We start from the raw sequence: 15,280 nt of genomic DNA, 5'->3' as shown, positions 1-15,280 counted from the left end.
TGGGGCTAGGTGAGCTAGGTGGGCAGTTTAAAAGAGTTTAAAAGCTTGCAACTCCCAGCCTCTTGGATGAGAGGTGAAATGTCTTCAAGAAACTGAAACAAGTCCAGTTTCCTATGATGCAGCACTTAGATTTACCATGACCTGGATGATTTGAGAACCTTCATCAACATAATTTAAAGGCACTGACTCGCTGGACTGGCCTTTTTGGTCTGATAAACAACAATGTCACATCCAGGTTTGTGCAGCCTTCAGCACTTGATTGAGTTCCTGAGACAGCTCCAGTTGCCTTTGACTAACACGAACATGCTCTTCTCAGAGTTACTAAAGTCTTAACACTTGTTTTATCCTCCTCCTTTGTGGCAGGGCTGAGGGCACGAACAAGAAGCACAAGGAGTACCAGAGGCTGATGCAGCTGCTGGCCAAAGTGCCCCAGACAGGTTAGTTTCTATGCAGCTGTCTGGTTTCCCAACATCTGGCCTCTCCCAGGCTCACTTATTGTTTGAGGGGGCCAACATACAGGGAGCTGTTTTTTCTTTTTTTTTAATTGGATAGAAGAGGGCTTTCATGACCTGAAGTACTTTTTGAGGTTAACAGGAATGATAGGAATGTTATTACACTGGGTTCCCACACGATCCTATATTTTCTATCCTGTCCTATAATTGCTAATTGTTGTTGCCTATTGTTCGTATCGTAATCCCATTGTCTGTAGTCAGTTGTCCAGCTGTCTGTGTTTCCAGACATGGTACTCTGCCTGCTGATTCCAACAGGAAAAGCCACTGAGTTTGGCAAAGATTCAATTTACAGCTTATGTCATCATGAGTGGTGGATTCATGCCTGCCTACGTGGCCACTAGCAGCTCCACATTCCCCCGTTTTCCTTTTGTCGCTGCTGTGAGCGTCTGTCTATTGTTGTCCAGAGTGGAGCTACAGAGGCAGCGTCTCTCTGTCAGGTGGATGGAGGCTTTGCTGTTATGTAACTCTCACTCCATCTCCATCTGTACTCTTACTGTGTGCTTGGCACCGACAGCTGGGTTGTATAAATTGATTACTGTTAATTGTGTCCCTCCTCTGCATAATCAGCTTATGGTGCTGAGACCAGTCAGGTGTGCTCCTGAGGGGTGTGCGTCAGTGTGCGTGTGTGTGTCACTGTGTTTAATGTTCAATATGCGATTCAATGGATCTGGACTAAAATCCATTATAATCTTCACTATGACTGATCCTGAACTCATTATTAAGGTGAATCTGCTTTCACTGTGTATAATCCAGAAGGAGATCAGATGAATCAGGTGCGTCCACGACAGCAGAGGCGTGGAGATAAAAGGCTGGAAAGCACACTGAATTACTTGGAGCCATTAATGTAAACAGACGGTACTTCAACAGCTAGAGTCACACTTTGACGACGATACAGTAGCTGCTTAAAGGCTTTAAGTCATTCAGCTTGTTCATGTCTTTTCTCTTTTAAACTCTGAGATTATTACTTTGGTATCATTTGACACCACTGACTGCTTGATTTCACTGTTGCAGTGCAGCCATTCTCGATAATACCTGTTTTTCTGCCAGACGTGCAAACAATCCGTTTCATAAACTCCCCACAAGTGGCTCTTCAGTCTGTTTCACCTAAAACATGCTGCGTTATCCATTTTTGATGGAAGATGCCAGCCAGGCAGGAAGTCAAACATGGGAAAGGGCATTAGAATTTTCAGAATAAAACACTATGTGCAGGCTCATGACTGTATATCACATCAGAACAAACCCAGAGTTTATATCAGTTCCACCCACGAGTAAATGTTTCGACAAACACCGAAACATCTACGTATCGGTAAGTTTCTTTTTCAGCTTAAGCATTCATGCCAGCATCATTTTTTAGCTGCATTAAGTTTTCGCAGTTCTTAAGCATTTTAAGACCATTCCTCAATAATTCAAGCTGCAGCTCCGGCTGGTGTCCTGCTGCAGCTGTCAGAGAGGCAAAGAGCTCAGAGTGCAGGACAGGGCCTCATCCAGAGCTAAAATTAGGTTTCAAGTGGTGTATTAAAGTTCACAGAAAATTTGCCGGTGCCAAGTGAAACTGAAAAGTTTTATCTTTTTTATTATACTTGCTAAGTACAGCCTCACAGAGTTGCTTGTGTACTTTAGCCTTGACTGACCAAATTCTACGGTATCACCAATGAATTATTACACTGATTAATTAGTGTGAGTATTAAAGTTAAAGCAGGTAATTAGGAGGATGGAAGCTAGTTCATCAAAAACTATTTTCACATTATTTTTATCCCAATTACTTCATTTTTTAACAGTGTTTTTTTGTTAATGCTGTGCTGGCTGGTTTGTGCCAGATTCAAAGCTGTGTTAGCGTAATTGTATGTGGAAATGTAAAGTTTTGTTTATAGAGAAAGCTGCACTACAGTAGTAGTGATTTACTTTCTAGACTTTAACCTGCTCTGACACTTTGCCTCTCGCCTCTCCAGGTGATTTTGATCTCCAGCGGGTGAAAGAATCCACTTATTTCTTCAGCTGAGAGGCTCGTTAGGACGAGCCAGCGGAGGGAGATGAGTGGAATCGACACGGTGCAGCAGGGAGGCTGCGGCCCCCTGGGTCTCGACCGGCTTTGTCTCCCTCAGACATCAGGACATTGATCGAGCCGCGCCCTGCCTGCCTCCTTGTCCACAGACTGACTGGAGCTGCTGGAGTTACTGGAGGCGTTCACACACAGTGAACCCGCCTGATTAACTGACTAGTGGGCTGATGGAAGGGGGGGGTGGGGATACTCATCCAGGCGAAAGATGAGGGAATCAGCGGCGGATGGGAATGTTAAGACTTCAATCAGTGAAAAGTACCTCTCATAATGGACATATTCAGAAATATATATGTGTGAGTGTGCGTACATGAGCCATACAGACTGTCTGCCTCTTCATCACCCAGCAACACTTGATAACGCTACTTAAGACTGCGCAAAAACTTTTCACCTACAGACTGTAATTGGTACTGACTGGTGGTGTGTGAGCATTTTCATGCTGTGAGGACCTCCACAGAGCGCTGACCGGCCCCTGCGCCCTCTCACCTAATCATCAATACCATGGATGGCAGGATGCTCTGACACAATGCTCTTAAACATTTCTGAAGAAGTTTGAAGAGGAAAAGAAAGATGTGCTTTACTCAAATGGGGAATACAGGACTCTGAGAGAAAGAGACATGCGGAAGGATTAGCCAAGGGGCTCTTACTCAGCTTGAATCTTACCTTCTTCGAGTGACTAAGCACTTGACAATTGCCCTAAAATAAATGTGTTTTTTTTTTTTTAAATGTCTCGTTATTCATTCGATGGTTCAAAGGAAAAGCTGGTATTCTTAGTGTGCTTAAACAGGATGAATGAGACAGCCTGTTATTTAGTTATATCTGCATATTTCAATTCTATTGTGTATCAAGAGATGAAGGCCGCCTTTTAGATGCACCACAAAGGCTTTGCAGGCTTCGCTAATCAACTCAGATCTTATTTTTCTGGGCCAGTGCCGCATCTAGAAGTAAAAATAGCCGAAGTGCTATCTGATCATTGCTGGAAACGTTACAGCAGTTTCAGACAAAAGGTGCCGTTGATGTTCAAAGGCAAATGTAGGCTCAGACAAACAAAGCTGGCTGAGTGACAATGTAATGAAATGGAAATAATCTTCGAGGGGGCATAAATAGTGCGCTGATTAGACTGTAGGTTTTCAGATGATTTGCATTGCAACATGCACATGGAGATGCCCCTCATATTTTCTGATGTATATGAGATGAGACCTGCGACTTTGATCTGTATGATTGTTTTGGGGAAAGTGAGCTATCACCTAAAGACTTGATTTCACTCTGTTCTTCTTTGAACTGTTTCTCAGTCTCATTGTGCTCTCTGTGAGGGCCAACAGTGAATAATGCTAAATCACAGGAATGTTCAGACACTGTAATGTATATTTATGAAAGGTTTGAAGAGTTTGTGTTTCTTAACTTTTATTAAATCAGATTTGATAATACAAGCTGATTTTCCATCCATGTTGACAGACATTTCAAATAAATCAGTGGCGGCTTCCAGGACATTGTAACATGAAGCCGTGTGTTATCATACTGCCACATGAGGTGGTGGTGGTGGATGAATGGCGCGACAATGGGCCTCAGGACCTCGTCACAGTATCTGTGCATTGAAATTGCCAACAACAAAATGCACCCATGTTTGTCGTCCGTAGCGTTTGCCTGCCCATACCATAACTCCACCATCTCCATGGGAACTTCACAACACTGACATCTTGACTAAGGAGAGGTGCTCAAAATCACATATTTTACCAAATTTGCGCTAAAATCTGAGAGAAATCATTTGATTGCGTGATTTGCGTGAGCAAAAACAAGAAGTGTGGCAATTATAATTTAAAGTGTAAATGCAAAAGCAAACTAAGCTACGTCCTCCCCCCAGCAGCCGTCCTCCCAGCATGTCTCTCCTGTCTGTTGTCTCTTTGAGGCTAGTTGTCAAGGGCAGAGCTCCCTCCTGTAAAGTGCTCTCAGGATCTCACATACTTAACACATATTGCATTTCACAACTTAGCTTCTGACACACGCCTGTACTGCGCTACACGACCTGAGCTCAACACCACAGAGTGGCCATGATGGATTGGTGGATGCTGAGGGCTAAGTGGCTCAATCAATAGCTGTGACTCAAGCCAAAGGGACGGTGGGTTATGAATTAGCTTTAAAATCCTGTTATTACAGCGCTTAAAATGTCTTAACATGTAGCGGGGTCAGTGCGGAGGGGGCAGGTCATGGAGCATACACATTAAACGTCTATTTTTGTTGAGAAGACGTTTATATATGGGGCGTAACTTACTGTTGACTTTGGCGGAGGGCGTAAACAGGATATTGAAGATGTCCTTACTGCAAATTGCAGTTGCCATGTAGCTTGATGGGCCTGTCTCAGTTTCTCTGGGGTGATTCCAAGGATGTCTGCCGTTAGATCAGAGAGCTGCACCGGTCCGGCCCTGCGGTAATGGAGCACAGCTAGTAGCAGGAAATAGTCAGATAGCTTCCATTACGGGCCCTCTCCAGAGATTAACACTTCTTGTTGGTGATGATTCTGTATAAGGGAAATATGTAGTGCAAAGGTGATGGAGTTCTGATATTTCTCAAGAGAAGAAAATGCAATTATGCACTACCTTTTAAAAAAACGTCTGAGCCCACGTATTCAGCCTTTGTACCTGACTGATGGGTCTGCCTCTGTATATGCTGATGTCTCTTAAAACACTGCAAGATTTAACAGCAGGTATTTTTGTAGAAATTTTCAAGTGAATGCCTGCTGTCTAAAAACATGCGTATTGATCAGCTCAGCACTTAAAGGGTAACTCCACCAATTTTACACATTAAAGTGTGTTTACAGGGGTTGGGGAGTACTGCTGCATGTGTTATAAAGCATGTGTGTTATATAAGAGGACATTCTGACCATTGAAAAGCCAACTTATTAAAGTGTGTTTGCAGATCTTGCAGAGTACTACTGCATACGTGAGAAAGTAGCATAATGCCTTTTGTGGCTCCAGAGGAAGCTGCATGTAATCTGAGAAATTGCTTCCAGTGATGTCACTCAGTGGCTCAGCTGCATTGTGGGTAATGTAGGCACCAGGTGTTTAAAAAGGAAGAAGAAAGGCGATATTCTGGGTTCTGCTGTATCGATTTTATTCATTAGTTGAGTCCAACAGGATGAAATGCTTGATCAGATCAGACTGTTTTTCAAAGTCTACATTACCCATAATGCAGCTTAACCACTGAGTGACATCACTGTTGGTAGACAACACATTACATGCAGCTTCCTCTGGAGCCACAAAAGGCTTTATACTACTTTCTCACATATGCAAAGTACTCTACAAGAACTGCAAACACACTTTAATAAGTTGGCTTTTCAATGCTTAATGCTATGATTTGTTGCATCTCTATCTATTTATAATGATATGTTGTTTCAACCTTGAAAAAAATCTGGATCTTGCACTTGACCTAATGCAATTTTGTTATTTGGATTAATTCTTCAGCCCTGTTGGCTGATATTCAGTATATATGCAAAGCTAATAAGTGGACCTTAAGATTGTTTCATCAAGGTACTATTTAAACAAAGCTGGTGTTCAGATCAATGTGTTTCTGCTTTCTGCCCACAGTCCAACTCGATGTGAGACAAGTGTAGGCTTGAAGTTGCTCATAAGTGTGAATGTGAGTGTCCCTCTATCTGTGTTAGGCTTGTGATTTAGCAGGGACCTGTTGGCGGGTGCTTCCTCGTCTCACACTCAAAGCACGCTGGGATAGGCTTCAGGTCACCATGACCATGAGTAGAAAGACGCTGTTACAAACAACAAACAGCCATTGCATTAGTTGAAAGAAAATGTTCCTTTGAATCCAAAACATGACCAATTTCTCTCACTAAAAGGCACATTAGTAAGGAATACGACCTGTTTTACATTACAGGGACACCACACCTGAAGTAAGAGTATCACATCCAGCACAGACACTAGTGTGGGGCTTTTAGCGAGCTCTTTATTCCAGCCAGGGGATCATCAGAAAGTGGACAAGCTATCTGCCAGGCATGCCATAGCTGGAAGCCCCTCTCTGATAGCTGGACCACTCACCGCCCTGAGAGCACTTTGATTTCCGTGCCAGGCTCCTGGGCTCTCCCGGCCTATCTACTGCCCCATGGCGTCACGAGCGGCCAGCACTCAGCAGCACTTGCAGAGGGGCACAGTGTGCAGACGGTCCTGTAGGGAGCCAGTGATGGGGCAGCGCAGCCGAGAGAGGGAGACGGGCGGTGTGGCAGGTGTGTGTTCATTCATCTGACCTTTCTTCTGACTGACGGGCTGTGATTGGTTGATTAACAGCCATCAAACACATATAGTACACACATATGTTCAAAGGGTGCCTTCTTTTAGATGTTTAAATCACATTTTAACTTGATATAAACATGTTTCTTCAGGAGATTTATAATTTTGAGGATGTATGGACAAAATACTAGTAAGTTATAGGCAGAAGGTACTTAATCTTCTTTAAGCCTTCTTTAATCATCTGCATTTAAACCTTTGGACGGCGAACTCACACAGTAAGTGTCTGAAGTCTATTCAATTTCCTTCCAGACACCATCTGTCCCAGCTGAGCAAGAAAAGCTCTGGCTGCCTGAACAACAACGTAGATGAAACGGCACTCCCAAAATGTCTCATCAGGAATCAAAAAGTGTTGTTCTTCCTGTCCATGATAACAAGTATTCTCCTGTGTGTTTCCAAAAACCAAAATTGTCACATATTAAAAGCTTTGGCTTGGTGTGGAAGATGCGTCTTTATTTTGAAATTCCCCAAGCACACGTCTTTCCTAAACATGAAAAAGTGCGAGCGCCAGGCAGGTACGGTAACTGTTAATGGCAAGCGGCGAAGAACAATAAGTTGAGGTTATTTACTCCCCCTCTCAGACGGAAAAGTCCAGTCTGCTCTGATTGGTCAGTTCTCACAGGCTTGAGCAGGCCCCGCCCATCGTGTTTCCACGTCAGTTCTGACGATTTGACACTTTCACCCTATGTATATAGCACCTAATCCTGTTTTATAATAAGAAACACATCAAAACTTTACTGTCTACAATATGGGACCTAAAAAAAAATGTCAGACTTTATAATGAAAAGCATTCAAATACTCAAAATATCCATAATCCACTGTTCCACACAAGAAATAAAGCAATCCTTCAGTTTGAAAGTTGTTTTTATATCTCTTGATAACCAGGCAGATAATAAGATGTTATTAAACCAGTAAAACTGTAAACAATCAATAACAGACTCAGAGGCCGCTGTAACTTTGACACGTGAACAATAACATCACAACTAACAGAAAGCAGAGGCCGTCACCATCACATGCCTTTATTGCATTAAGAAGTTCTGTTTATATTAAGAGTATGTAAAACTATGAATCCTGTTTGTGCTTTACCAATATATGCAAACCCAAATTATTGACCTCAACATGAAGCAGTGGAATCATACTGTATTCAAATACAATTTATTTGTTTTCCTTTTTACATGTATTGCAGTGGGACAGAACTGACAGTGGTGCATTGTGAGGAGCTTGCATTATTTTTTACAGCCACGCACAGAAAGAATAGAGTATACATATGCGGAGACTACAGTATATGCTAGGCACTAGGTATGCACAGTACATGTTATGGGATGTAGATCGGCTCAATAAAAGAAAAAGCAGGTCCCTGACACAGAAAAGCCTGTACCGCACTGTTAGTGTCTGATTTTACAGAGATCTCAGTGTATGGTATGCCAAGATATGGATGGGTTTTAGTGTTGGTGTTGGCTTTGTACTCAGTCACTGTACTATTGAATGCATTTACACACACTAACAGGTCTGGGATCTGAGGAAGAAGCAAGTTAAGCCAACAAAAAGCAGGGATGTAAAGGAATTAACAAATGAATAACTGTGGTTTAATAACAAATCATATTGTATCCTGTAAAATACAGAAACAACGAGTATAAAAAAAGTGCATTATGTATTTTTCAGTGTTGTTTTGGTCATTATTGGCCAAAAAAATTAGAAATAATTTGAACTCATTAGCGTGAATGTGTGACAAAAGTTCTACACAAAATCACATCATCGCCCACATGAACAGCCCTTGTAGGTAAACATTTTTAACACCTTGCTTTAATCTCACTGATAAACCCAAAGACACATCAGAATATAAAGTGGAATGGACGATAGTTTTAACTCTGGAGTAGCATAGAAGGAAATAGGAAAAAGCATTTTGAGAGCACACAATTTAGCAAATACAGATGTTGCTGTTGCTGCTGCTGTGTGCGTGCATGGCAGATGCCAGCCCTCACAAAGCCTGAAGGCTGTACTGATTAAACTAAACAGCTGAGTTGTAGCATTTACATAACATTGAATATGTTTGTTAAGTTGCAAAAGAGGAAAAAGTGCGTTTACAGTTCAGAGTTCTGGGCAACATGCTGATCAGACGACAGAGTCAACAGCACAGACGGGGAAAAAAATCAAAGGGAACAGGCGTTGCAAATGGACCGGGGTGTGAGATTAGAAAAATAAATAAAACTAATAAAACAAACACAATATAAAACCATGCAGACCTCACAGCAACTGGCACAGGATTACATACAATCTGTGGGTGGTACTGTGAGCGACTGTAGAAAAAGAAGTGATACATCTTCTGTAATGCAAACAGTTTTGTTCTGCTTTAATTATATGCTCAAGTAATATCAGTTCATATCAGATGATAATATGCGTTTTGTCATAGATTAAAAAGATCTTCAGTTTTCACACACTTGTCTTTTTCATTATGTCTACAGTTACGGTAAACTAGGCTAAATCAATAAATAGTCTGGTTTACATGATGAACACTATGTTTACACATAGAAAAAACAACCATGCCAATCAAGTTCAAATCGAGTTCTTCCAAAAACAGAAATTCTCAGCAAAGTTTTAGGAAATCAGTCCAAGAGGTGATATATTGCATCTCCACGAACACCTCGAGGATACAACGGAACATCATCTGCCTAAACTCACCCTTTTTCAAACAGTTATTGCTTTGTGTGATCAACATCCCTTTCACACAACATGATTGAACAAGTTCAGTTCAATATTCTCTGATTTGTATGTTTGATCAGTGCGAATGATTCAATGTGTGACATGTTGTTCATATCTTAACATTTTGAAAACATTTGCATACAAAAAAATTACAGCCATGAAACTTTGGTTTCACTCTGTTATGAAAGGGTATTTTTTTTTTAAAAAAAATATTTTTGGAACCAATTTTACCATGTTTCTCTGTTAAAGTGACTAATGGAGGCAACAATTTTCAAAATTGGTCCAGTGTGGAGGAAGGCTTTTGCAGCCGACAGCTGAGAAACGAGCTGCAATGTAATCTCTGTGAGCAATTGCACAGGGTCAGGTCAAGTCCACTAAAAGTGCCACTGACAAGCTCGGATTGTTATTTTAAGTGTCCACCAATATTACGCAAGGGTTTCCACAGAGATAGACCTTTTTGTTAAAGAACCAAAACCAGCTGCTTTATTGCTCTCACCAAAACCCCTAGACTCCATTTACAGAGTCAGTAATTTTATCATTGTAAAACTCTCAAGCCCTTTTAGTGGATGTTCTTTGCAATGCGTAATTGCCCAGGAGGACACTGAAGCCAGTTTTGCAGCTGCCGGGTGCTGCCACCTCACTCAATAGTGGACCAATTTTAAAAATTGTTGTCCCCATTAGCCACTTAGACACAACAACATGGGGAAATAGGGATCAGGATAGGGCTGCACAATATTGGGGAAAAAAGTGACATTGCGATATTATGGTTTTCTGTAATATACTGTATAAAGCAATTTCCAATTTCCACCAGATAACTTGATTAGCTCAATAGACACACATGACGTCTCAGTAGGAGGAAGTCAGCATGGTCACAACCACTGAGTGGCAACACTGTTAGTATTTTTTACAAGACACCGAACCATCAACATGATTTTGAAGCTGTTAGTTTTAGGTAAAAAACGTTACATAATATTGCTTTTATGTTATGTTTGAATGCTGCAAAATCATTTTCAATTCAAAGAGCTGAGTTAATTTGTCTTACTTGACATTGCACATACTGCAATGTGACTATTGTGCATGAGCATGTTGCTATGTCAATGCAAAAGCAACATATTGTGCAGCCCTGGTCCAGGTTGTTAAACATTAAAGATACCCTTTAAAAGGATGGAGTTACTAATATCTGCTTGTGATTCAGGTTAACTGAGTTTTTTGCAATCCATCCAGTCTCTATCTCCTTCCTTTCTCTTTTCTTTATTCTGTCCTCTCTCTACTGTGTGCTTCCCAGTGAAGTACAAAATGTCTATAAACATATTTTGTCACTCAATGCATTCCCTGTCCCTAAGACCGTGCCTCCGGGACACAATGTGAAGTTCAGTAAAACACTAGTCTCATAACAAGCCTCTATATGAATTATTTTTGAGCATCCAAATAGGTTCCACAGGGCATAATTTGGGCATAAAACATAAACACAACAGACCTCAAAAACACTGTATAAAAATACTTACAAACCTTCAACTTTGTCCCATTCAGAATTCTCAAGGTGGATAACAATGGGGGAACTGAAACTAAACAAAATGAAAATGCAAAAAAGAAAAAAAGATGATCATAGAGGAGGAACTCATCATTGGCACTGTATGATGGAATCGAATGGAAGGAGAATAATAACAGTCCCAAACAGACCCGAGGGATTCCAATTTCCACTCTCATTACCCAGTAATGGTTCAGGCATTAGTGAGATGAGGTGGAGAGAATGTCAGGTCCGGGAGAAAAAGGTTCCCCTCTTAATGCTTTTGGACACAAATCAGCGGCATCCGATGAATTCTTATTGAGGCATTAATGACAGAGGCACACCGCAATATACATCCTGCAAAGTATCTACACTGTCCTTGGCTGTTGATGAAAACGGTAGTGTTTACAGTAGGGTCGAGCTTTGCAGGAGTTTCATTATTTGTATGAACTGACTTTGGCATAGTGACACATTGCCCAAACTGCTGCTACAAGAACTGTGATATTCAGGGTTAGAAAAGAATGGACTGGTATTTTGATTATGCGAGTTTTGATGGATTTACATTTTGAGTCGTATAAAATTCTTTCTTATTAACTGGCAGTGAATTTTAATTTCTAAGATACCATGGAACACTTTCAACACATCACTACTCACATGACTACACTCCGTAAACCAATTTTTATTTCAGAAATCTGCTGTAGAAAGACAGCGTCTCTTCATCAGGTAAATTTTTATTAGATCTTGTTGATTCACTAATTTTAAAGCTGCATTAATCAATTTTTTGCCACTTGGGGGCAGACAAACAACACAACAAGCTGAAAGACACGCAGCCCTGACATGTTATTACCCTATGAAGTTGTTATGGCAGACATGTTAGCAAACAATTGGATTACACTGAACGAGTTGTATTGCCATTCTATGTTTTCCTTTTTTGAGATACTTATTACGTTTTTAAAAAAAAGTCCCCGTCTACTTCAGTTGATTAAGGAGAATGCTGCAAGGCTGTTTTGCTGTGAGGCTCCAGAAATGTGTTGTGGACCTTGAAACTTCATTTTAGGGACCTTTTTTTGCTGAAAACTGTTGCCAATAACATCAAACAGAGGAGAAAGTTAAAGCCAAAATATTTTGTTAAAAGAGGCTAAAAAGCTCCATTTGAATAAATCGTTCCCTCTGAGTTCATCACTACGAGCACATTACCTTACTACTTCACATTACCCTCATTTGAGGGAGTCATTTGATTCACTGTTAATATAAAAAAAATATTGATTAATGCAGCTTTAAATTAAACAGTCAGACATTTCCTGTAGAAATCGATGGCTTGGCTGGAACCAGACAATTTGTCCCGCAGCTGTAATTTCAGTATGAAGGATATTCATTGTCTGGGGAGCGCATGTTTAACTGTGGGGACTATCAGAGGCAAGGAAGACTTATAAAAGAGGCCAGCTGGATTCTGAAAATGCCATTTGTATTTATAAATATACTCATTCATCCACATATATATCAATAATTCGGGGGAAAATATGGCTTTAAATACTGGAGTAAATTGTATTGAATATAATTAATAGTATCACTTATTGAATATTATCCAATTTTGTGCAAATTTGGTCTATAAAGTTATTTAAAAAAAACAAGAAAACACACCATTTTAATGTTCAAACCTTTTATCAAACCACAAATATTATGCCTTTGCATTGTCTTTTACAGCTAGCCAACTGACAAAATGTGGTAGATACAGTAATCAAACCGCATTAAAGTGCCAACTTCTGATGTCTGAAGCAGGTCCCTAATTTTCTTTTTGTCCCATCTGACTCCATTTAATGAGGTGAATGAAAGGAGAGTAAAGCAGATATGCCCATATGTTGTTGACTATGTTGTGAAATACAGTAAATAAAGGAGTTGGAGATGGGAAGATGCTACTTTACCACTACTGATCTGTGCAACTACTATGTTGTATGAGTAGAAACATCTCAATGCTGCAGATTCAAAAGTCACCATACAGACTTTATTATGTTAGAACAGTCTCCTCGCAGATTCTCCTGGCTGCCACTCACTCAACATTCATACATTCGGATAGTCAAACTGGAGTGGGTAGAGAGAAGAGGAACTGTATGAGAAAGAGCAGAAATCCCCCTGTGTTCCTGCAGTTAAGTCCCTCATTGAGTCACTCCTCCAGAAGATTTAATTAAGATCACAAGTTTGAGGATAGCCTGGATCTGACTCTGACGTGGTCTGTCTCAGGAATGCTCCCTATAGAGTCCTTCTTGGGTAGTCCCGAGTCCCCCACACCCCCTACTGCCAGCCCTGCACCAGCCCCAAAAGCCTGCATAGAACCAGGCAGGGATGCTACAGGGAAGGCACCCACAGACATCTGGTGGGGCAGTACCACCCTATGTGGTATTGCACTCCGGACGCCTGTGAGACCTGCTGGGATCTGAGGGGGTCCAATGGAGGTGGAGGAGACTCGTGTAGACTGGGGCGGACTAGGGGCACCTGGTTGCGCCAACTCATGAGGCAGTGAGGGCTGAGAGGCTGACAGTGCCCTGGCGTCTTGGCTCAGACTGCCCATTTGCAAGGAATGGGTACTCTTATGTGTGCTAGGCCGGTGTGCAGGGCTGGCTATGTGCTGCTGGGCTAGAGAAAGCTGGGAGCCTGAGGTGGGACCGGCTAGGGCACTGGATCCATATTGGAATGATCGTCCTCCAACTGCCAGTGGGCTCTGAACAGGGGGGCTGGTCAAGAGAGGAGCAAAGGCACCAGAAGCAAGGAGTTGAGACTGCAATGGAGAGGCTGAGACAGGGGTGGTGACACCTTCAATTACCTGGAATCTCCTCACCATCCTGGGGGACTGCAGGTTTCCTGCTCCCACTGAGTTCCCTTGCATGGGAGCGCAAAAGTTCATGGCTACGGCCTGCTGCAGAGTGGCAATTGCTGAATTATGGGGCTGGCTGGAGGAACCTGAATGAGGAAAGAGCCCACCATGCAGAGGAGGTGTCATGGACATGGCCCGCGGTCGCGGTGCGTCAACTTGCTGAACCATCTCCCGATCATATTTAACAATCTCCTGGATCATCTCATTCTCACGGTTGTTGAAAACACCAGAGTTCAGATCATGCTGAACTTTGTGCATCAGGATCGAGTTCTTCTTGCCTGCAATGAGATGGAGACAGAGAGTAGCATTGTTGCTGAAGTAGATGCTATTAGATGCAAGAAAAGAAAACCAGCCTTAGTTGTACATGTAAAGTTTGCTCCCATGGCATTATTCTACCCTCTTTTAGTCTTAGCCAAGTTTTACAGAGCACAGAAATAACAGCTTTATCATTTACCTTTATCTTTCATTCTATTCCTGGCCACGGTGGATAGAGTATCCTAGAGTATCCTGTATATGAAACTATCTGATGTATTCTCCACACACAAAATCCATCACTAACAAACACACAAATAGAGAGAGAAATAGAGAGCTTCTTATCTTTTGTACCAATTCCCTGTTAAAAAGACATGCCAGTGCTTTTACGAGGCAGTGCTTTTGCAGAGTCACCACAGTGCTGACAATGTGAGAGAAAGCATGTCTGTTGCCAAAGGGTTTGTTTATTATACGCCACACATGACATCTACGGATGCACTTAACTTTATGTGATTAGATCATGCATGTGTCTGTGTGTGTGCACTTGTAAATGGCTTGTGCTTGGCATGCATTGGTCTTCCGGGAGGAAATTATACTATATGGATTTAACTAAGGCTATATGTGTATGAGTATAGCCATCTACTGTAACAGTCCTCACTATTGCATAACCAATTGCTTTACTGTACGAGTTAAACGATAGCGCTGGTGTCTGAAGTCTGTCTTTTTTGCTCAATATAGGACACGGGAATTTATTGCTTCACACTGGTTGCACATCCACATAAAACGTGGGAAAAATTACCCCCTAACAACTCAGATGGGACCTCAACAACACAACATGACATCAAGCAATGAATGATTCACAGATATTTTGCACTTGTGACCTCTTACTAATCTTTGGAGCTATTATCAGGAGAGACTCCAGAAAATGGTCTGAAGTGTACTGGAGCACATGGATTTAGGCAACAAACTAATTAAAGGACTTACACTTTGATGCTTTGTGTGTCTTCATCAAAGTCGAAAGTCTGCTGAGTCTGATGAAGGACTAGATCAGTCTCTCTCCTGGTATTATATTGCCCTACTCTGAGAACAATG

General features: G+C 41.6%; 2 protein-coding genes across 2 annotated transcripts in view; one reads left to right on the top strand and one right to left on the bottom strand.

Annotated features, from left to right (window-relative positions):
- The window catches only part of polrmt (polymerase (RNA) mitochondrial (DNA directed)), a 49,896-nt gene extending 45,898 nt beyond the window's left edge, over positions 1-3,998 (top strand). The window contains exons 20-21 of the mRNA XM_084355784.1: positions 364-437; positions 2,462-3,998. Of these exons, the coding sequence (XP_084211910.1) occupies positions 364-437; positions 2,462-2,511 (124 nt within the window). The 3' untranslated portion in view covers positions 2,512-3,998. The remainder of the gene's footprint in view (positions 1-363; positions 438-2,461) is intronic.
- Positions 3,999-7,999: 4,001 nt separating this feature from the next.
- Positions 8,000-15,280, bottom strand: part of hcn2b (hyperpolarization activated cyclic nucleotide-gated potassium channel 2b) — a 45,589-nt gene continuing 38,308 nt past the window's right edge. The window contains exon 8 of the mRNA XM_084356060.1: positions 8,000-14,214. Within this exon, the coding sequence (XP_084212186.1) occupies positions 13,256-14,214 (959 nt within the window). The 3' untranslated portion in view covers positions 8,000-13,255. The remainder of the gene's footprint in view (positions 14,215-15,280) is intronic.

Source organism: Pagrus pagrus (genome assembly GCF_965226575.1).
Source record: "Pagrus pagrus genome assembly, chromosome: 6".
NCBI classification, from domain to species: Eukaryota; Metazoa; Chordata; class Actinopteri; order Spariformes; family Sparidae; genus Pagrus; species Pagrus pagrus.
The sequence above is the reverse complement of the archived record's forward strand: the minus strand, read 5'-3'. Positions and strand labels throughout refer to the sequence as shown.